Source organism: Pleuronectes platessa, chromosome 20, assembly GCF_947347685.1.
Source record: "Pleuronectes platessa chromosome 20, fPlePla1.1, whole genome shotgun sequence".
NCBI classification, from domain to species: domain Eukaryota; kingdom Metazoa; phylum Chordata; class Actinopteri; order Pleuronectiformes; family Pleuronectidae; genus Pleuronectes; species Pleuronectes platessa.
Window position 1 is genome coordinate 15449278 of NC_070645.1, and position 23500 is coordinate 15472777.

Here is a 23500-nt window from a genome sequence, read left to right on the forward strand (position 1 = left end):
GTCGACAAATGTCAGTTCTGCCTCCCAAAGGTAAAGTACCTTGGACATATCGTGTCGGCAGATGGAGTATCGCCTGACTCATCCAAGATAGAGGCAGTTACCACTTGGCCACAGCCTACGCACCTGAAGACTCTTCAATCCTTCTTGGGATTTTGCGGATATTACCGCCGTTTCATCGCCAATTATGCAGCCATCGTCAGGCCTTTGTCTGAGCTCACAAAAGGCTACGCTCCAACCCAGAGGGGCAAGAAACCGGAGAAAGACAACACAAAGACTTACCGCAAAGAGTCCGAGCCTTTTGGTGAGCGATGGGACCTGTCCTGCACTGAAGCTTTCCACAAGATTATCCACTGCCTTACCCATGCACCTGTTTTGGCCTTCGCGGATCCCAACAAGCCATACGTCCTGCATGTAGACGCCAGCTTGAAAGGGCTTGGCGCCGTCCTATATCAGGAGCACAGTGAGGGTCTGAGGCCCGTTGCCTTCGCCAGTAGGAAGCTGAAGACATCTGAGAGGAACTACCCCGTTCACCAGCTGGAGTTCCTGGCCCTTAAGTGGGCGGTTGTGGATAAATTCCATGATTATTTGTACGGGGTCAGATTCACCGTACGTACGGACAACAACCCGCTCACGTACGTGCTGTCGACCGCCAAGCTCAGCGCTGTGGGGCACAGATGGCTCTCGGCCTTATCTACCTACGATTTCGATGTCCAGTACCGACCAGGCAGACAAAACATAGACGCAGACCTGCTCTCGAGGAACATGTCTGATGAGAGTTCCGAGGAATGGACAACCATACCACAGTCTGGTGTGAGATCCATCTGCAAACGAATCTGCATCCCTGGTACTGCGGGCAGTCCACCGAGGTACGTAGATCAGTTGGGAGTTTCTCCTGAATGCGTGCCTGATGTCTTTGCATTCCCGATTCACCTGGAGTTGAAATCCTTGGGACAGATGTCTAATCAGGAGCTGATAGAAGCTCAAGAGGATGATACAGCCATCCGACTTGCTATCCAAGCTGTTAAAAATGGAAAATGGCCGGAAGAAAATGGATCTAGCCCAGAGAGCTTTCGTCTTAAAAAAGAGATGGGGAAGCTAATGATGAAGGACGGGCTACTCCATCGCTTAAGCAAGCGGCCCTCCGGAAAAGAACAGACTCAACTTGTCCTACCAAGCGGGTTCAGAGAACTGGTGTTGAAAGCCACGCACGATGATCTAGGACACCTTGGTATTGAAAGAACTACAGACTTGTTGAGGAGCCGATTCTTTTGGCCGAAGCTTGCATGTGATGTTGAACAGTATATAAAGAACTGTGGAGCGTGTGTCACACGGAAGACCCCTTGTCATAGGGCAGCACCTTTGCATCACATTTCGAGCAGTGGACCAATGGACCTCGTGTGCATTGATTTTCTTTCAATGGAACCAGATTCTGCAGGCATCGGAAATGTTTTAGTGGTCACGGATCATTTCACCCGTTACGCTCAGGCGTTCCCTTCCCGAAATCAGAAGGCGCAAACTGTGGCGAAGATCCTGGTGGACAAGTACTTCCTGCATTATGGTCTGCCAACAAGAATCCACTCAGATCAAGGGAGAGACTTTGAAAGCCAGCTGATCAAAGAGCTTCTGCAGATGATGGGGATCCGGAAATCACGGACTACTCCTTATCACCCGCAAGGAGATCCGCAGCCCGAGAGATTCAACAGAACTCTTCTGTCCATGCTGGGAACCCTGGGGTGTGAGAAGAAAAAACAGTGGAGCAAACATGTTGGCTACCTGGTTCACGCCTACAACAGTACCAAATGTGATGCTACGGGGTATTCACCCTATTTCTTGATGTTTGGCCGAGAAGCAAGACTTCCCATAGACTTGTGCTTTGGAACCTCTCCTGATGGCGAAGCTGATGGTTGCCATTCTCGCTATGTAGCCAAGCTGAAAGACGACTTGCACAGGGCCTACAAGCTTGCTTCCGACACAGCCTACAAGACACATCAGAGGAACAAAAGATCCTATGACAAAAGAGTTGTATTTCAAACCCTGGATATCGGTGACAGAGTGTTACTGAGGAACTTGGGACTGAAAGGAAAACATAAACTAGAGAGTCGTTGGAGTTCTATCCCTTACGTGGTTATAGGAAAGATGCCCAACCTTCCAGTGTACAAAGTGAAACCGGAAGATGGAGGAGGAGGAGTCAAAACTCTCCATCGTGATCATCTCCTTCCAATTGGACAGTTGGTAAGAATGCCGACAGTGGATGTTGAGAACAAGTCACCAGCCAAAACAAAAGCAAGAACAAGAGCTGAGGCACAAAAGAAATCGAAGAAAGTCTTACCTGGAATACAGGAAGTTCTTCAAGAGATGCAAGAGAGCATGGATTCCTCTTCAGATGTGGAGTATTATGGACCTGAAAAATCCTACAGTACCTACCTGAAAGAAATCCTGGGAAAAGAAAGAGAAACTGCTGGACAGTCAAACCTCATCCAAAATGATGCTGATTCTTCTCAACAGTCAGATGGAAATCCTGCTGAGGACAGCTTGTCAGAGGAAGAAAGTGTGGAGGAGGAAAACTACAGTGTGAGAGAAGAGGAGGGAGATCAAGATTCTGAAGAAGAAAGTGATCCAGAGTCTGATAACCCTTGCCACGTTAAGCACCCAGAGACAGTCACTAAGACAAAAGTGAGTAGCAAACCTGAAAACCGTCCAAAAAGAAAAGTGAAACCAGTCATCAGGTTAACTTATGATGAGCCTGGTAGAGCTAAAGATCAGCCTCTCACTATTATACATAGAGGAGTTGTCATTAAGATTGGCAAGAGTTAATTCAAACAAGGTCATGCACCCTTTCCACTAGTTAACGGTTAACTTAAATAAAAAAGTTCATTATGGTTTGATGAGGACATCAAAGACATTTAGAAGGGGGAGGGTGTAACCCGGTTAAAAATATTAAGTAATATAATTTCTTCCAAGCATATAAATAGTGTGATTAAAAAGGTTGAAATTCATTAAAATACTATAGAAGTGTTAAAACAGTTAAAAGTATATATTATGTGTTTATTGTTTTATTTGAAGTATAATGTATCTGTAAACGTAATATGAACCAGCATGTATGGGGTTAATTGAGATGGGCCGGAACCTAACCTCTGAGGTTGTTTCGGGACGGGAGGAAAAGGGCGGAGCGAGCAGAGAGAGGACACGCGGAGTATGTAGGAAGAACAGTAACGAAAAGAGACTGTTGTACAGACGTTGAGTGACCAAGTCGTGGAGGCGTTCAACCCGGACTCTCCAGAGGACTCAGTGGTGATTTTCCTGTGGGTGTGAGTGGATTACTCAAACCGTGAGGACGACGTGAAGCTAGAAGCTAACACAGCGGCTAGTTTAGCTCACAGTGACTGTACGAGTTAGCAGCAAGCTACCTATTCAGCAGTGACTGTGGGGAAAGGAGCGTGGAGCTGCAGACGACGAGCGAACACCGCGACATCGGCAGTGACGGGGTTTCGTTTCCTCCGGACGGATCTTCTCCTCAACTCACCTCTTCTCCAACCACCAGCCCATCCCAAGCGACATCCAGGCCTGCACCGATGCACTAAAGGGGTACCCAGGTTTATTTGAAGTAAAGTAATAAGTGCCGGCTTTAGTTATCAGGTGTGTGGGTCCACATATTGCATTTCAGTGAATTTGAGTGAATTGAAGGTTCTGCATTGATATTTTTGGGTTAAAAAGTCTATTGATATCTGTGAATATTTGTGATAGTGTTTCACTAAAACAGAACAAAGGATATTTTTATTTACTGTGTTTACCTGAAAAGAAGAAACAGGGTTATTTCAGTTATTACATTTCTTGCAAAAGAGGTATAATTCCTTTGTTGTGTTTCCTGTGAAAAAAGGGACAATTCAGAGTTTTTACCTTAAAAAAGGGGAATTTATTGTGAAGGTTTAACGACAAAAAGAACATTTATATTTTTATTTTATTGTTATATTGCATTAATCATTGCATAAGTAAATAATTGAGAACTTATTTTCTTAAAACCGTGTGTGGTGTATTTCATTTACTTACCTTTAATACACAGAGACCTGAGGGGTGAACATCTTTATGAAAAACAGGTTAAAGGTGAATTTATAAGTAAGTTAAAAACAGTTCATGTGTGTACTTTAAAACAAAAAAAGAGAGATTCAAAACTAACATTAAAACTGAGTTAATCAGGGTTAAAAATAGTTGATAAAGAACCCAAAAGCCCTGCCCTTATCACCATGACTACCAAGGGGAGCGCTACATAAAGTATATTTATCACAGAGTTTAGCCGCTATATGATGAGTCTTGTGGGTTTTGTGATGAAGTCCCGTAGGATTCTCTCCCATGATTGAAGTAAGACATTGAGCAACACATTCCAAAAAGACTATTAATATATATATCTTTAAATTACATCTATATTGAAGAGGTTAAGACTATCTGTGTTTCTGCTCTTGCTTTTGACAAATACTCAATAATTTCACATCACAGCAAGAATTCAGTTTGGAACCCATGCAATTTCTGTAAATTGGCTGGATTCATACAAGCACATCCAGAAGGAGGAACCTTAGGTTAAAAGCACCTCCGATATCTCATATTTATTATGTCTTTATGACGCTATTCTGCTTGTTATATATGTGAGAGCTGGAAGAATTTTTGTAATGTTCAACTGCGTATGCTGAGAAAAACATATGTGTTGTATGTTAAAATTACGTTAAAAGGTAGCGTTACTTACAAGACACACCTGAGTTCAAATGTTCACGAAGTAAGACATAGCTCTGTGTGTGAGAGCGAGGTGCTGACAACCTTGCAGATGTGCAGGTAAGGCACAGTGTTAATCTTACAAGAAACAAATGCAGTGCGTCTGCTGACTGAGCCGTAGCAGGCAGCACAGACGAATACACCCCCCCCCTCCCTCGTCTCTTTTTGACACACACACAAACACACACTCCATCACCCTTCCTGCTACTGGAATGAAAAGAAGCAAAGAGTTGAAAGGAGGCGTACTGTGAAAGCTCGCTGTCCTGAGTGCGCAAATACATGCATACATGCTCGCCCGCCCTCCATTAATAAATGACATCAGATGCTGTCTGCTAATTCCCAGTGTAAGAGAGAAAGAGCACTGCGCCATGGCTCTGCAGTAAGCTCCATGGGATGACAGTTGCATAAAAAGGCATGAAACAACCTGCCAGGCTTTCCTTTTTTCTTCAGGCTCTTTTACAAAACAAATCAAGACGAGGGAACTAAAGGTGTAGGGAGAAATCAAACGTAATCCAATATAATAATAAACTAAAACTACAGACCATACGACAGTATCTGAATATACACTGTGTAGTTATATGTTTGTATTTCAAGAACAATAAACTTGTGTCAACCTGACAGTTATATGCTCTATTTTAAACAGCAGTATTCTAGGCTATATAATGTTATTGTCGACTATAGCGATTGGACAATTACCGTACAGTTGTTTCTAAAATAATTGAACGTAATCAGCATGAAACCCTGAGCTGTAAATAAGTGCAAGCAGAGAGTGAACAGTGTGGTCACTTCTCATTTGTGGACATGATTTACAGTATTGTATGTGCCCCATACAACACTGGTCCTTGAGAGGAACAACAAAAGCGAATGCTTAATTGACAACACAGATGCTTGGTATGTGTTCTCCTGCTCCACTTTTAAAAAGGGGTTTAGGGGTTGTGTGTGTGCGTGAGTGTTAGTGCGTGAGTGGCAGCGGCAGGTGGGAGGTGTGGGGGCGGCCCAGTATGTTTGCTGAAGTATTTGTTTTGTTGTTTTTTTATGTTTTTGGCGCTTTGAGCCTGTACACTCTTCTTACCGTAAGCAATGTGCTGTTTTTGTTTGAACACCTGTTCACATATTGTATGATCGACAGTGATTTGAAAAGAGCCTCTTTCATCTTGTTCCATTCATTACTTTGCCAATTTGATTCTGTCTTTCTCAAGTGGGGAAATTCTTCCTGCACATTGCAGGATTTCTATAATTGCGTGTGTGTGTGTGTGTGTGTGCGCACACTGTGCCTGCAGCGCGTGCACACACGCGCGCAATTATAGAAATCACGGTATGTGTTTTCCGTGTTCCTCTTTTTGTGTTTGGGATGTGTTGATATGAGATTGGTGTGTGATGACACTGAGTAACCCAGTTTTTTGTCTGCATCTTTCTCTTCCAGGACCGAGGCATTGCGACCACCTCTCTATCCACGTTCGGTTTGGCTCAGGCGGTGCTGGAAATCCTCCTCATCTTGTATCCTTTCAGTGACCCCCTCCACCCTGCTCTTTGTCCGTGGCCGAAGTAGCATGCTCCATGGCCAAGAGCAACAATGTCCAGCCAGCTTTGTTTATCCAGGACATACTTCAGCCAGACACCTTCCGGAAGACACGTTGGGCTGTTTCATCACCTTTCATCACAGGTGAAAAGGTGCAGACTTGGATACTTAAAAACAAAATGTCAACTCAATGAAGCTGCTTTGCTCCCAGCGGAAAAGTGTTTCTGGTCCTTGATTGATTTGCTGAACAGCTACTTGATGGTGTCGTCTGTGGTTGGCTTCTATAGCCTGCGGGTCTTTGAGGGACTCACTCCCAGGAAGGATGACACAACCATGACAACGGTAAGGATGGGATGGAGGGACAGGGGGTGGGGTAGAGGAAGGGAAAGGGGTGCTGAGATGCCTCCTGAGCTGCTGATGTGTTTGGGACCCCCCTGCGTTTCATCTCTCCCGCCTTCCTCTCCACTCCGGTCTCCTACTGTTCACTAATGTTTTCTTCAGGGCCCCTCAATGGCTTTAGTTGATCTGTCCAATATTTGTTTGTGGGTTGCGCAAACACTGGCAAAGTGCAAGCTCCTTTCTTGTACATCAGAGGGAGAGTGGAGTTTTGGTGTGTATGGGATTGGGGTTGGTGGGTGGGGGGGTGTTCTGTTAGGCCCACAGTGGCAACTATTCACTTGGTAATGAGTTTGGGAGTGGTGAGGCTTGTAAACTAGCCATGACGCTCCAGTGAAAGGACTTGAGGGGACAATGGAGAGAACCTGGTAATGAGCAACTTCAGAGGTAATTGTACAATATGTGGAACTAATTTAACATCAAGTGGTGTGTGTGTGTGCATGTGTGTGCATGTGTGGGCATTTCACGGCTGAAGCTGTCGGTGCAATTGGTGCTTTTTCCTCCCAATTCTCACAGTTTTCCTTCCTTTAGGAAAACTGTAGGTTAAGTTCTGAAGTCTTATTATATGCTATGATTTTTGTAGATCATTGGTTGCTGTGTGTCCATCTTGGTCCTGAGTTCAGCCCTGCCAGTGATGTCCAGGACTCTAGGTGAGTGTGTTTGTCTGCCTGTATGTCGAGAGTGCGAGCAAGCTAATAGAGATTAACTGGCAATAGATCGATAATTTAAGAAATATGGATTTTCACTTCCTTGCAGAGATTATAGAGAAGATTGATGATGCTAGTATCTGTATAAATACCAATCTACAGTCAGCATGATTAGCTTAGCATAAACAACAGCCAGCCTAACCCTCGACACTGCTTTTTCCCAAAGATATTTGTTATCTCCATTTTTGGGGTAGTTTTGCATCTGTTGCATGTGAGAAATATCATTCCCCTGGATTTCTACTGACTTTATACCAGGGGGTCGGGCGGATGAATCCTGTAGAACCTGCAGAGCCTCTCACCCGGACATTTGCATTCACACATGAACATCCGGGGAAAACACAGAGTAATGAAAAAACATGCCTGAAAGCAGCTTAAATGACCTCGGCACAAACAGCCAGAGAGTAAATGCTCCTCCCCCACACCGGCGTATTCAGCACCACCGCCATCACCAGAGCATTGAGGTTAGCCAGTTGAATTCTCCTGTAGTTTCCCATAGTGACGTTAGAAACCAGCGCGGGGAGAAGGGGTAAAAATGACAGGAATAGTGCCGTCACAATGGCACTAATAAACATGCAGAGTGCAGAGCACAGCTGTTCAAATAGCACTACTCCGTGTGTGTGAGACCAACAGAGAGGGAGAATGGGACGGAGCGAGCATACAGTGACTCATTGGAAGCTTTACAAAATATCAACAGGTTCTGCTTTGTGACGCTGAATAGATGAAAAGGAATAAATGCATGAGACAGAGTCGGAGAAAAAAAAGGCCACGGAGAGCTGAGTGTGACGAAGTGAGATGTTAAGAGACATGAAAAGGTTTTGTGTGGATGTGAGGTGGTTTTGTGTGCGTCAGTGTGGGAAATGTACAGGAGAAGGAGGAACTGTACACTGCAACACAACAGTCAGCTGAATTCTGTGTGTTTTAACAATGTAGTGACATCGTGTTTCATGTCGTGCAGTCGCTGAACTTCACAACTTCTGGAACAAGCTAATGATTTTTAAAATAGAGCCCGACCGATTAAAAAATATAATTCTAATGACGATAAATCTGGCAATGATTCTTAAGATGTAATTTTTAAACCCTTATGACAAAGAAATGCAATCAAGGCATGATCTTTTTCTTCTGTTGTGAAAACAGTATTAATCTTGATTCACTTAGAGGAACAAAACAAAATAATCTCTCTGTGCCATATAATCCTGATTAATTAGACATGTGCATGTTGGATGCATTTGCTGGCTGCATGCTAATGTCTCAATCTCTGCCACCGAGTCCCTGACATTTCAAATGCCAAGAATGTCTTTATCCCCAATTAGATTTTCTCAAATTACCAAACGCAGATCAAAACCTTTGGCATTAGAAATAAATGTATCTGGGCGGCGGTGGCCAGCTGTATTGACCGGGGTCTCCATCATCTCGCTGGCCATCTCTTCGCAGGCAATTCTGTTAAAGGTCCTTGATGCTTGCAAACTGCTTACCGGGGCTGTAAATACATCACTCAGGACACGGAATCGATCGCCCAATCTAATTGACGACGGAGGTTGTGAAGATGTAAAAGTAGAAGAACAATGTCCGGAGACGAGGGCTTCTTCAGTCGGACACGTCCTAATATCATTTCCACATTTCGATGACTGAGTAGAAAATCTTTGCGGTGCTGGGTTTAACATGCTGATGCATCGATGAGGTCGGTCAGTGTTGGACGCACAATTAACATCTCAAAAAGACGTAAATAGAGGCTGACTGGTATGGATTTTTGGAGACAAGATATCGTTACTGATACTAGAGAGTAAAACATTTTTCACACAGGAAACCAATATGGCACGGCTGGTTTTCCAGGCATCACGTGATCAGTGGACTGATGCTCTGAATTTGTTGAATCGGTTTGGAGCTAAGAGGAGGCTGCAGGAGAAACTGCTACTTCATCTCTGTCCCACCGTCCTGGCAGAGAGAGATGAAGTCCACCTGCAGCTCGGACCCACTTTACTGCTATACTTAGTCACCCTTTCTTTCACCGTCCACCGGGAGCAGACCTCACAACACAGTAGCTCCTAATAAGACGTAGAGAAGATGAGCATTGCCCTTTCTTCTTCAGCTGGTTTATATATTGAGGCAAACAAATTATATATGCACATTCAATATTCTTTCAATATCAGGGAACATCTGCTTTTAAGAGACATGTTTTTGTTCCTGGGTGAAAATCTGCTAGATATTGTGAAACACTCAGCTTCACAGAAACTTGTGAGATGGTATGTGTTCATTGTTTGAATGTGATGTGTCATTGGCTCAGTTGCTGACTCAGGTGCATGTGTGCACAGGTGACTTTGACTCTAAAAGAATCAAAGTCCACTTGGGAGTGGCTTTCTTTTTTTAGACATGAAGCACACAGGGCTGGTCTTTGACAATCATAAAGAATAATGGCTTAATAAATTACTTTTAGCCTCTTTCACATAGAAATTCAATTGAATTTAACTTCTGACTTGTTGATCAAGTTGGGCCATGTCCTTTGTAACCCAGATATTTTTGGGATCTCTCTCTTTTTGTAGGTATCACCAGGTTTGACCTCTTGGGAGACTTTGGGAGATTCAACTGGCTGGGAAACTTTTACATCGTCGTTTCGTACAACCTGTTGTTTGCAGTCGTGACAACACTTTGTCTGGTGAGGAAATTCACCTCAGCAGTACGGGAAGAGCTCCTGAAGGCTTTAGGTAAATTGATCTCTTTCATCCTTTTATATTCATGTATCCAGAGGGTTTTAATCTACTAAAATGCACTGTTTCCAGAGTGCACCACATTTGTATACATCCACATAGGCCCTAAGAAATTGGTGAAAATGTAAAACCTGGCATATCTCGCAATGTTAAAGAAAGTGATTCTCTCTTGGCCAATTTCACATTCTTACACCAAGTTTCGTGGAAATCAGCAGTTTTTGCATAATTCCTCTGACAAACAAACCAATGGAAAGGGTTGAAAACATAAAGTCTGGGGTATTAAGATTTGACTACTCAATTTCCTCCTAATTTTGAATTCACAAATCCTCAGTCTGAACTGACAGTACAAACCTACACTGTGGCTCTGGAGGGAGATGCGTGTGTATTTCTCTCAGACATCACGACCTGCAGTGACAAAATGGAGGAATTTGCAGCGAGAGCCACTGAGCTGCCGGACGGATGTGTGACAGACGATGGGGCTAGTCTCAAAGGCTTGTGGTGACAGGCCCTGGGTTTTTGATACACGGGGTGGAATAGGGTTAGAAAATGTCAGACTGAGGGGGGAGAAAGAAAAAAAGCACATCAATACCTCTGTCTAAGTGAAAGTCTGAGGCTTTGTAATGAGATTTCTCTCCCTTATCTCCTCCTGCCCAGGTCTGGATAAATTGCAACTGTCAAACAGCCCCACGGACCCTGAATCTGGGAAGCTCTCGGCCAACGGGCATCAGAAAACTCTGTGAAAGGGACGACAGATCAACACACACACACGCACACAAATATATATATATAGACATACACACACATACACACACACACACACACACACACACACACACCTTAGCATAGCCAAAGGGAGATTTCAACAGTACTGCCTGACTGCTGAAAGGTGAGAGGGATTGGAGGGAACTTAATAAACCCCGGCAGTGTCTGACGGATGCTGCAGATGGAGGCTGAGAGCAATTTAGCTTCGTGACATTCCATCCTCTGCGTCTCGGATGGAAGCTGGGACAGAGCCAGGGATGCGACTGAGGAGCGAAACAGACTGGCATCACTGCAGTGACCTTGACGTTGACCTCAACTGCGACTGTGACTTTAAACCACCCCTCTCTTTGCTTCAGGAGGCTCCCCCACCCCCCCACCACATCACCTCATCATTGCTACTTGGTATTCTTCTACAACCTCCTCAAGCTGCACTAGACAAAAGCAAGAGGCTACAGCAGGTGAAACAAGGCACCTTCTGTCAATTCTTTTTTTTTTAAGTCTTACATCTCACTTCTTTTACCTTCACCCTGAACCTGCTCTGTATTCAGTGTATTAAAATGGACCCCCACAATGTTCTAATGTCAGTACGTCCCTGGTTGCAGTTTCTGGTCTCTCATCGTTGGTCTCTCGTTGCCGTGTGGACTGATACAGGCGTGATTACGGTGTCAATTTGTCATTTTTGATTTAAACTCAAAATGTGAAAAATAACAAAATGTGTTGAAGCATGACAAGAAGTCAATTGTTCCCCCTCATCTCATACCGGGTCGGGGGGGGGGGGGGCGTGCACAGCATCGATACAGTTCACGGGTTATGCATCGGCCCTGTCGTTACTGATGGGCCTTAGATTTTAGCACTCGTGCTTTCGTTGATCTTTTTTTTTTAATTTGGCTTTACTCAAGTGCGCTTTAACTTTATCGATGATGTCATTATAGTTTGTATGGAGTAGGGTGAGAACTTTTTTAGGGTGCTCTAGATTTGACTTGAGCTGCTCCACAAATTGCAAACTACATTATAGAGTTTTATCCACGTCAGTTCCAGTGAGAATGATTGAGGCTGTTGGTTGTATTTCCTCAAATTTATGCACATGTTAAGAATATGTCACATTTTGCTCATCCCAAAAAAAAGAACCGAAGAAAGGATCAGATTTGTCCTTTCGTTAAATGTTGTATTGACATGTACATAAGGTATATTATTGTGTTTCATACCTCTTCCACGTTATTTGGATGTAATCGCCCGACTCTCTGTGAGTCCGCTGAGGGTCGGACTCGCTAAGCATCTTTTATTTGTTTATAAAAAACAGCACCTAAATCTAATGCAAACCTGTAACAGTCTTCACACACAAAGTGCACGAGTTTGCAGGTGGTAGAAAGACTTGGTGACTCAGGCCCCGTCTACATGTTGTCGTATTGCTGCATCATCTTCTGAACTGTGATGTTCTCTGTCTCCAGAACCACCTTAAATGCCTTAGACGACGAGCATCTCACAGGCTTAATGTTAAGGTTGTTTTCCTGTTCTGTGTAGTCTGTTTGTGTACATGTACGTGTGTGTACATTTACATGTTGTCTCTAGACAGTTCCACTGTGATCCGCTGTACACAACCGAGTTTCTAGTCCAAAGCAGCCGTTGAAATGTACGTTTTGTTCTGTTTTTTGCAATGAATGTTGTGAGAAGCTCTCGTCTGGTGAGAGGCTGAATCTCGTTCCCTCAACAACACGAGCATTTGCTTGAAAAGGGGTGAGCGATTAAAAGGTGTGGTTTTTATGGTGTTATAGATGTCAGGGGTTTTCACCGAGGACACGATGATGATGACACAAGATGAGGAAGCAAAAAAAAATGTAATTCACATATGCATTTAAAACTTGGGTTTCTCAGGACAGGAAATGTTTTACATCAAAGCTGTCGATGGTTGTTGCTACATTACAAAGATACATTTCCAACACTGAAGCCAGCTTCCCAAACTAGTAAATCAGACGGGAGAATGTCTTAGAAGGTGGGACTTAAAGATATAACAGCGTTTACCATCCAGGTTACACAAAGTCTTTCCTGGCAGAAACATTCAGTAGATTTTGTAGTAGGTTGTAGTTTGTCTCATGCATACAGTCGAGTGTTGGGCTCACTTAAGGGGGGGGACAAATATCTTGTGATTGAGGTCGTAATATTACGAAACTTATGTCTTAACTTTGGGCTAAGTGTTCACAGGTAATTTATCACTCTTCCATCAACTATCAACCTTTTTGCACATCTGCAACATGTCATTGTAAATTTGTTCAATAAACTGAGTCAGTTATGAAGAAAGAACCACATGGACTTGGAAGAAAGTTGCTTTTATGGAAGAAGAGATGACCGACTGGAAGATTATCATCGGGAACATCTGCATGATATTCATAACATCTAATTGTTTCGGATCCATAAGGAGTTGAAACATGGATTCTCATTAAATCAGGATTTCATTCTTGTAAAATTACAACCTTATTCTCTATTGGGGCCCTAATACTCCATTAAACATGCTCATATTGTGTTGTCAGCTTTTCATTTAAGGACAACACTGACCATTGGTAACACAGTAAATTGGTAAAAAAAAAAAAACAATTAGCACCAAAGGTTTTTCTGACTTTATCCGGACGAAATATAATCACAAAAATTGCTCTATGGGGATTTTTTTTTTTTTTACATTTCCACAATTGCTTTGATCCCATCTATTCAGCAGAGTGTGGTAGCGTGTGACTCTGGCAGGGAAGCATCACAATCACACTCCTCGCAGTCGCTTCTGACCCGAGAGCCGACAGGTCTGTTTTCGATTACAGTGTTTCTGGTTGGCCTCACCGTCGATCTGTGTTTTCTGTGGGGGTTTCTAAAGTCCAGAGTTGGTGTGTACTGTAAGTGACGCAGCTTTTATTTCTGTCTCTATGTCCGTCAGTCTCTGCATGTAATATTTTTGTACATGTCTTGTGAATGTATTTTTTTACAAATTTCTCAGTTTGCTAAATTTATGTTTTGTTATTTTTGATGTTTATGTGTTTGAAAATAAAAGTAGAAAATGCTTCAGCATCTGTTCCTTTCTCATTGAAGCATCCAGGACATTATTGGTGCTTGACAAATTACTATGAATTAATATTTTATATTTTTACACCTTATTTACCACTTCATTGCTGAGTTTGCTAAGAACAACAAAACATCTCGTGTTTTTGTGCAGGACCCAAGACCTGATAAGCTTAGATTAGCTTAGCATAAAGACGAGAAGCTCTGACCAAAGGTTAAATAAATCAGCAGCCCTTAATCCCACTAAATAATTAAATCTTACTTCTTTAATCCAAACACAAACAGTGCAAAAATGACAGCTTGTGTTTTTATGGGTGCGTGCAGTAGGTTTTGGCAAACAACGCCTGGGCGTATAATGAACTCCACGACTTTCGGCTGGATGCTGGTTTCTCTCACTGTGATAAGATGATTACAGGAAGTCACTGCACCAAAAAATTCAATCTGAGTACAACTGCCTCTCAGCTCCAGCTTCAGACATGCTAGGAAGTCAGGACATTCTCCTGATATTTTCCAGAGGGGATGAATGTAGCAACACAAATGTCCGAGTCAGTTGCTCCAGAGACATTTTCTGGAACTTTTCCTGCCAGCCCCCTAATAAAATGTCAACAGGAAATCCACAATGACGGAGCAGGCAAGTTAACGACCCCATACAAACATCTCAGGGTCAATGCTTTACCCCGACACCTGCTTTCTTGAATAAATATTACTTTACCCAACAAATATTACAGTACAGGACAATCTAAATCGCCACCTTGCATAAATGTGTACCTGCTTTAGATGAGTCTTTTGTGGTAGACAGATCTGCACAGGGGACATGAAGGTCTGCTGTTGGCTGTAAACGACTCAAAGGCCTCTAAACAAAGCTGGTGGAAGACGTGGGAACAGGACAGGAGGACGGTTCGTCTGGGTGGCTGATGGTTGGAAGTAGCAGCTTGTGTCAGGAGGTTCAGTTTGCACAGTGCAGTCAGGCAGATGGGACAGTCCCACACATCCCTCTGGATAACCTGTAACAACAAACAATACAGGTTAATTCACCTGTTAGTCATGCTATGGATAAAGGAAGATGCAGAATATCTAGCAGGTAAAAACTGTCTGTTCCTCCCATGGACTGAATACAAAAATATACATAGACTCCAGGTCCGGAAAGGGAACCCAATGTTAAAGTGCCTGAAACCTGTATTCTCTGCAATTAACAGCAGGGGACTAATCCACTGGTTTTAAAACATTTGCGTAAGATGTTTAAAATCTCAATCACTAGTTTCAAGTCTTCTTCAATACAGCATGATGTTCATGTTGTAAATGATGGCCTCATTTAGAGTTACATAGATGATAAAGCAGGTGGCAGGTGTAGGTGGGCGTGCTATGTCCTCAAACTCCCACTCAGGCTCCACCCCCGCTCTTCCAAAAATGGTCTATTCTGGTTTCAAACAACCAAGATGGCGCTGGACAAAATGCCAAACTACAGGCTTCAACCCAAAAGAGCAATGGGTGGATTTCACCTGGACCAAATCTGTTGGCATCAACTTATAACAGTGATCTTATAACCAGTGATCCTGATAAAAACTAAGCAAAGTACATTCAGCTCCGCCAATGATCAACAACACAGCTAGCTGGATTTAACATGTTTCATATCAAGCTCTTGCACCTGTGGAAAAGATGCAGGGTTTGTGTTCACTGTTTCATGCCCGGTGTCAAGGCCGGGCCACTCGTGCATTGTGCTGAACCTTCTCACACACCTCTCCCTCTCAATGGAAAATGCTACTGGCTGCTATGAAAGCCAACAATGGAGCCTTGTGGAAAAGCAAATCTTAACGTCCTTTCAGTTCCTCCAGGCGATGAAAAGCATGTCGTGCATTATCCGACCAGCTCGTGGGTTTTGTGAACACAGAGGATTATTAGCCCGCTGCCATTCATTTGCTAAATTGAATGATCACCTCAGGAGAGAGGAGTACTTTATCTACAGCAGCTGTGATGCTGCGGTCCCCATGCAAGCGTTAACATGTCGAGGAAACACAAGGCCGGGTGAGGAAGAATCAGACTGAGATTCTTTTTCATTACAAGGCCACGTTCAGAGACACGAATGGCTCCTGGTCGTTCTGCAGAGTGTGTCTGACCTGGCTCTGAATTCGGTCCCAGTCGTTGTCCTGTGGTTCGGAGACGCTCTTTCTCTCCAGCTGCTGGAACACTCGTCTGCTTGATGACAGGGAGCGGTCGATATCACTCAGAAAAGCCTCCGTGTCGGTGTGACAGTATCGGACAAAGCTGTCATTCAACTCCTGCAACTAATTAGAAAAACCATTTTATTGGCACAAAGGAGGCATGTTTCATTCAGGGACACAATAGAGTCGTGTTTTCGGCAAAGGCTAATTGTGTGTGTGTGTGTGTGTGTATTGTAATGGCTGAGGCACGCTGACAGGGTGCAGTTGTTAAACAGCCAGATCAATACAGTCACGTCTCCCACTAACATGGAGAATTAATGGAAACCAGTGAAAAAAATGGGAGGCTGTGCTGGGAAACATGCAAACACACACATCTGTGACAGTTTTCCTGTTTCATACATGGTCACATTAGCATTCTCTCTCGTCTGCCATGCACACCGTGTTTGGAAGGAAAAACTAATGGATTACTAATCAATACAGAGTTATTGAGTTTCTCTCCTGTGAAATAATGTGTGGAATTGATGGATCTTGATCTCTGTCTCTCTACAGTCCATCTGATATAACCAGTCAAGTCTTCCATTCTCAACTGACCATTTTAAAGTCGTCTATTCTGTGTCTGTGTTCCCATAACTCATCTGTCCTCTCCCATTTACAACAGCTGTTGCTAGGCAACAATTAATGCCTTAAAATGCATATTGCCGTTTAATATCAAACTCAATTTCAATTGTCAGTGAAGGGGCTATTTATATACTTCAACTTTCAACAGTACTGTGCAGCAGACCCACTAAAATACATTTCTGCATGTAACACAAATGACAATAACAGGGGGGCTCGAACAACAGGGCTAATGACCCATATCGCCATGATAATGATGTAAACACTCTTGTTAATTCACATCTGCTCCAAATATCCAATGAGTTCTACCTTGACTCTTTACTCTTCAACAAATTTTTCACAGAAATCGGTTTTCTGATGAACACATGACCTGTACCATCTCCATGACAACTGAACAAACTAGACTGAGATGAACCGACCACGTGGACCATGTGATCAGACCGTGTCTGTCAACGCTTTTCATTTGTTCAATAACTGCTTGAGATTACAGAAAAAATATGCATCGTTGAAGCGGGTCAACAGATTTATAATTTTCTGGATTAATCAATTGATCTTTAATGTGTCAATACTGTAAAAATAAATAAAAAAAACCTTAGAGTTCCCTTAATCCCCAGTTATCTTCAGATTTCTGTTTTGTGTGATCTACACTAAGATATTCAGTTTACTATCACTTTAACAACTGTATCACTATCAGCTACATCATTTAGGGGCTGGCAATAAGGTAAATGTTGATTAAAACAGTTGCCGATAATTTTCTGTCAATCAACTATTTACTGGAAAACACACTCACGCACACTCACACGCACACACACACACGCACACACACACACACGCACACAAACACACACATACACACACAGCCCCTAGCCTGCCACAGTGACATGAGAATTGCTTTACAGCTCGGCTTTTATCACTAATTAAACAACTGTTAACTATTCGGATGGAGGGTTTTATGAGCCTGGCTGACTTTTCTACAGTCCGGGCAACCAGTCCAACCTCTGGTGAACTTTGCATTGCTCCACAGTAGATGGGGACAGGGGAGGACACAGAAGGGGAAGAGGAGGTGGAGCGCAGAGGCGTTATCTCACGGTAATCCATCTCGATGTCGGTTGTGTCCCCCTTAATGTGTTGACGCAGGGTCGGACCTCCGAAGTGAGTAAAAATTGAAAGCTGGGCATCGGGATCAGCTGATAACATTTCTGAAACTGGAGTTTTTCTTTTTTTTTTTCCCATCAGGCAACACCTGGTACAAAGATGCTTTATGGCCTCCTGCTATCATGAGGAAACCTGAAAGAAAAGGTTCCTCTGTCTCACACAGGTTCCAGCCCGGCGCTAACACGCCTGTTTGCATTACAGTCAGCTAAGCAAATAAGTCTTCCCCTAGAAAATCAAGTCAATCACACCTGTCAGCGCCGTGTTGCACAGCTCGCAGCTCTTGAAGATCATCCTCGGTGTGACAAAAGATATGAGACAATCTCGTGACCACCCACGACCACCGAAGCACAGTCTGAATGTAAAGTGTCTGACAGCGGCGGTGACTCCGTCCTGGGCATGTGAACCGGGACATGGCCTAATGCGTCAGAGCAGAGTTAATTGGTTCAGTAAAGGCTGTGTCTTTGTTTACGTGACATGTTGGGGCAGAGTTTATAGGCGAGATGATGGAGAGTGACGTGGGGGGGGGGGCATGCATAGGACACTCTGACCCTTGCAACACATTATAAGTGTGGTCCTCATACGTATGTCAGTTTGGTTTAATCCACTTCTTTGAGGCACGGGAGCACTCAGCGTGATTACAACACTCCACTCAGAAATATAAATATACCTGTTTCTTTAAGACACACCGGACATACAGGGTACGCTAGTATTTCAGATTAGGGCCAATGAATGAATTTGTATGAGACACAACTCTGGGTCCTGGTGTGAGAAATGAAATGTGAGATGATCCGCGACATCTTTGGTCATCTCAGGCCTCAGCCGGAGGAGCTTCACTAGGTGGCAATGTTCCCTTTTCCTGGGAGCTGCCGTGAAGGCAACACACGCCTCACAGTCACATGACCCCATCCGCCGGCTGCTCTCGAGACCATCGGTCAGCCGCTCTGAAATATTCCCTCCATCGTGTCCAGTGGTTCTATGATTTATGGCTTTGTAATGGGACAAGAGAACAAAGCCTGAAGCCAGAGACTGCGTCAGGTATCCAAGCAGCGCGGCCGATTTCTCGTCTTCACCCTTTCCTGTCCGGCCAAGTCATACACACGCTACACACACACACACACACACGCGCTGATCGATGAAGGAATACCAGACCCAAACATGCCCGGGAGACATTGTGCTTTTGTGTTGACCGTGGAATGTCCAGACTGTTTGACGAACACACAAAACTCTCTTCACATTAGTGGACAAACAGTGTATGATTCACAAAGCATCAAAGAGGCTGGAGAGGGTGACAGCAGGTGACCCTGTGTGTGTTAGCGTTGGGGTCAGCGAGTCCCTGAGACCCATTTCTCAACCCTGAAGATGTGATGTTCGTCAATGCCTTTATTCGACTGACTGCACGGTCAAAGAATGTCAGAAGGAACGGGACATAGACTGTAATATTATATTATTTAGCATGACCCTCTCTCCCTTTAGCCTCAGCTATGAGGCTGATGTTGAAGAAAATGAGCCTTGAGGTGGCAGACACTAGGTAATGTGACCTCATGTATGTCCAGTGTGGCCGAGGAAGCGTGATAATCTACAACGTCCTGATGTGATCCCTTCAGATTTACAGCCCACACTCACCTTCGCCTCAAAGAACTTGCGTCGCAGCCGTTTGTCTTTTGGGCAGATTGTTTTCCTCGTATGCTTGTACCACTTTCGAGCGACGTAGCCTCGCCAGCAAGCTTGAATTCTGCAAACGCACAAAATACAATCACAAAAGAAGAAACAAACCATAGTTTTGTATCAGAGAATGACTTCAATTTAATTCAACTAGAGATATATAGAAACTACTTCTGAGATAGCGTGATGGACAATTCTTAGTTTGTGTTTCTTTATGGAGACACATTAAAACCAATAACACTACATTTTGAATTTGGCTCAGTGCATCTACCTGGTAGCACTCTGGTGTCTGAAGAGCTGCGCTGCATCATGTATCACGCGTGTTTCATACTGCCTCCTCCTGCACATCGGGCAGCGCTTCATCCCAGAGAACCTCTCAAAGGCCTTCAGACAAGCTCTGTGGAAAACATGAGAGCAAGACAGCAGCACCTGCAAAGGGACAGTTCTCCAAATGAATCGGTTTATGTGAATACACAAAATAATATCCCACACGGTGTAAATCAAGAAGCAGCATCTAAATTGATCCTACGAGTTAAGATTTCATGGGTTGACTGACTATATAGGTTACCGTGTCTCCCGAGGATGTGTATTGGTTTTACCTTTAAGTGCTTAGAAAGGCTCTCATACAGTATACGGCCTCTGTGTATGTGAGCTCTAAGCCACTTTAAATCAGTGTGTATTCATGCCAATATGTGAATGTGTGTATTTGATGTTAAGTGTTATTTGTCTAGGGGATAGAGGGAGTCAGCATGACCCCCAGTGGGGCGATTGGGACCTGGACTAAACTCTCCTTCTACCTGCGAGAGGGGCTCTTTTATCGTCTGAAAGGAGACCGCCACGGCTGTGGGGCTTTGCACACAAACCAGTTTACTCAGATCTCTCGAGGGCAGAGGGGAGGCATATTGATTTCCTATTGTTTTTTGGCCTGACCAACACACTCCATCACCGGTGAAAGGGCCCCCTGCAGTGTACAATTTCCAAGAGCTCCACAAGCCATTAGTCCAGAGAGAGATTTCACTTCTCACAACATTCTAATGGTACGAGCTACAGCCTAAGGTCCACAAAGAAATATAACAGCAATCTAATAGAAAGCAGTGTTTACACCCTGATTTATTACAGAGAATATCAGGTTGATATTGAAATAACAAGATTCCAGTCCACACAAACTGGTTCAGAACATCTGCTGTTGTAGGCATTATTTTTTCAATCCCTTTAACACTTGAAAGACTGTGGCACAGCGGCATTGTCACAATATGAAGGCTTCCATGAAAATGCCAAATCAACAAAGATTCCCTCTTGTCACTTTCCCTTGTTAGCAGCCTCTAATTAACTTTTTTTTTTCTCCCCCTGAGTCAAACTAATATTTACACACGCATCTATGGCAACTGTGCTTTGTGAGGCCGCCTATTCTAGTCCCGCATTCTTGAGGAGATTGGCATCTTAAAAGGGGATCGGAAAGGTGTAAAAGACTGAAAGACCCTCACAGTTACACACTGATTGCCACATCATCACGTCACACTTGAGTTCCAAGGCAGTATGGGTAAATTTGTACAGTTGTCTACACAGATTAGAACATACAGGAACTGCAGGTGGAAGGGAGGGGGGGGGGGGGCTTGTGTGTGTATTCGTGTGCTTATATGGAAACACAGGGTTTCCCTCGAGAACGGACACAGAACATTGAAAACAACCTTAAAAATATATATATATAGAGGTGTCTCACAGAGTATTAAAAGTAGGAACTGTGTGGGTGAATACCTGAGGCTGCAGGCGGAACTCCTCCCTGCATATCGCACAGGGCTGAGCGGATTCCCCCTGGTGAACGGACCTCGCCTTGACCTGCATCCACTCGTCCTCCATCAGCCTCTCTGCTGGGGAAGCCACCAAACCCATCTTCTGAGCTAAAACATATACATACACACTGATTGTATGAGACTTTCTGACATTAAAAACATTCCAAAGCCTGGAGGTTATTTGTTGTCTACCTAATGATAAAGCAGGAGGAGCCGGATCCAGAACATATTCTCTCTCATCTCGCCAGTCACCCGGCCTCTGCAAACCTTCCACTTTCTCTCTTGCACGTGGGTTTGTGGCTGCTTTTCTTCTGCATCTCAGCAAAGGGTCAGAAAGTGAGAAGTCTGACTGCAGCAGGCTCCTCGTGAGGTGGTCTTGAAAGGCAACGGAGGTGATCACCAGCTTGTTGCTTGCTTTAGACTTTGAGCCCTGTAAAAGACGTGATATAAAATGATGCGTGAGGCTTTGCTTACTTTATAACCTGGGCAAAGAAACAAATGAAACATGTTGTCTGGACCAGAGGTTTGCATAAGTGTTAGGGGCTCAGTGCATGGAAGAGTAAACGTTTTTTATGAGAGATGTATATAATAGCCTGAATTTGTATGAGTTGGATACAGAGATAGTTTAGAGATGCTATTGTTTGGAGGCTTTTTTTCCCACTTCTCCTGAGTCAGAATCTGCTCAATTATTCATTCACCTTCACTGTACATAATTTATGTCTGTATTACTTACTGATCACTTTAATCATCCTGTATTTATCTACGTTTTCACAGCCGTTATCCTGTTTACCATCCTTTTACAGTCATACACACTAGTCTTACTTTATAACTATACTTATTAATTATGATTATTACTATCATTAATTAATCATAGTATACTGCATTGATTTGCACTGGTGTCATTGTTGTTTCCTGTTATCATGACATGCTCTATGTGCCTTAGAATTGCCCTCTGGGGACAAATAAAGTTGTTTGGAATAAGTTATGGCAAAAAGCAATATTAGGTTATCTTGGGTTAATTGTTTGGATCAAACAGCAAGATCATGATGGAAACTAACCAAGTGAACTAAGAGAGATGAAGTTTTTCCAGACTTTATAAACCCCTAGTTTGGCCAAATACAGAATGGTACCATTAAAAGATCCACTAATGAAGTACTACGCTTGTTAAATACTTTTTAAAACCTACATAACTGCTCCTGATATATCTTTTAAAAACAGGAAGTGTATCTTAGGTTGTTTTCACCGTGAACTAAACACCAGCTCATTAAGTTACTAGCTCATTATGCTACTAGCTCATTAAGCTAGCAAGTGCAGAACAACACCACGGAGCATTTTAGGGTCACACAGTCTAAACACTGAGGTCCAGACAGGAAGACACGCAGCTGGTGTCGCTGCCTCCGTTTCTCATTCGAGCTCGTTTTCATTGAAGAGTAAATGAGCGAAGGGAAGTGAGAAAGAAGATAAAGTTCAAACCTTCCGCATCGCCATCCTATCACCGGACTGTTTGACTGGTTACCTGGTAACTTGGTCCACGCCCCCTGGCACCGCGGAGCCTCATCTCTGCCTCTGATTGGCTGAGCGGACACCTCTGGGTTAGCTGATTGGTTGTTGTTTGCAAATTAATCAGCCGTGCGTTGTGTTTGATACTTAGATAAATCAATCATATTTTTTTATTTAATCTAATTCAATCCAATTCAAATAACTGTATCAATTAAGAATCATGTTAAGCTTAAAAGTTATTTAATAATATTAATCTTATTTACAGGATTTTAAATGATTGAATGTAAATAAGCAGTCCTACTGTTATTTTAATTTAATTTCGAGATTTATTGAGCTGGGATTTCAGCTTTATGATTATACAATTAACTCACAAATACATAATCAAAATATAATCTTTACTAATATTAAAAATTATAAAAATCACAAATCCTCTATTTTAAAGTATTACCTTGAGAAATTCCATGTTATACTTGAGTATACTTCTAAAATAATAAGAGAGAAATCTTCTACTCATCTCTTAAATTCTTGGTTACTTTGTCGATTAATAGATTTGATTATGTATAAAGCCATTTAAATAATATGATGCAAACTACCAACATTTGCTTTCTCTTGAAAGTAAAAACCTCCAACATATCTTTAATGGAATTGATTATCAAATAATGTTACACATAATAATAAGATTGATTCTGATTCAGTACAAGTCAATCATTGTATATACATTTTCTTGATTATA

General features: G+C 43.1%; 2 protein-coding genes across 3 annotated transcripts in view; one reads left to right on the forward strand and one right to left on the reverse strand.

Moving 5' to 3' along the window:
• Positions 1–13893, forward strand: part of lmbr1 (limb development membrane protein 1) — a 40291-nt gene extending 26398 nt beyond the window's left edge. For both annotated transcript variants that reach the window (XM_053412010.1, XM_053412011.1), the window contains exons 13-17: positions 6185–6258; positions 6532–6622; positions 7260–7326; positions 9921–10082; positions 10740–13893. In XM_053412010.1, coding sequence (XP_053267985.1) covers positions 6185–6258; positions 6532–6622; positions 7260–7326; positions 9921–10082; positions 10740–10825 — 480 coding nt within the window. In that variant the 3' untranslated portion in view covers positions 10826–13893. The remainder of the gene's footprint in view (positions 1–6184; positions 6259–6531; positions 6623–7259; positions 7327–9920; positions 10083–10739) is intronic.
• A 766-nt stretch (positions 13894–14659) lies between these two features.
• On the reverse strand, positions 14660–22755 carry rnf32 (ring finger protein 32). The gene is made up of 7 exons (XM_053412886.1): positions 22741–22755; positions 21460–21697; positions 21233–21375; positions 19749–19906; positions 19439–19547; positions 16001–16168; positions 14660–14890 (listed from the first exon to the last, which is right to left on the reverse strand). Exons 1-7 carry the CDS (start codon positions 22753–22755, stop codon positions 14660–14662), a joined length of 1062 nt encoding a protein of 353 aa, XP_053268861.1.
• Between the last annotated feature and the right edge of the window lie 745 nt (positions 22756–23500).

Excerpts from the sequence above, each read along its gene's own strand:
- rnf32 (XM_053412886.1), bottom strand. Across the intron at positions 21,376-21,459 it reads TCCTCCTGCTTTATCATTAG|CTCAGAAGATGGGTTTGGTG; the intron begins GTAGACAACAAA and ends TATATGTTTTAG. Across the intron at positions 19,548-19,748 it reads AGACACCAGAGTGCTACCAG|AATTCAAGCTTGCTGGCGAG; the intron begins GTAGATGCACTG and ends GTGCGTTTGCAG.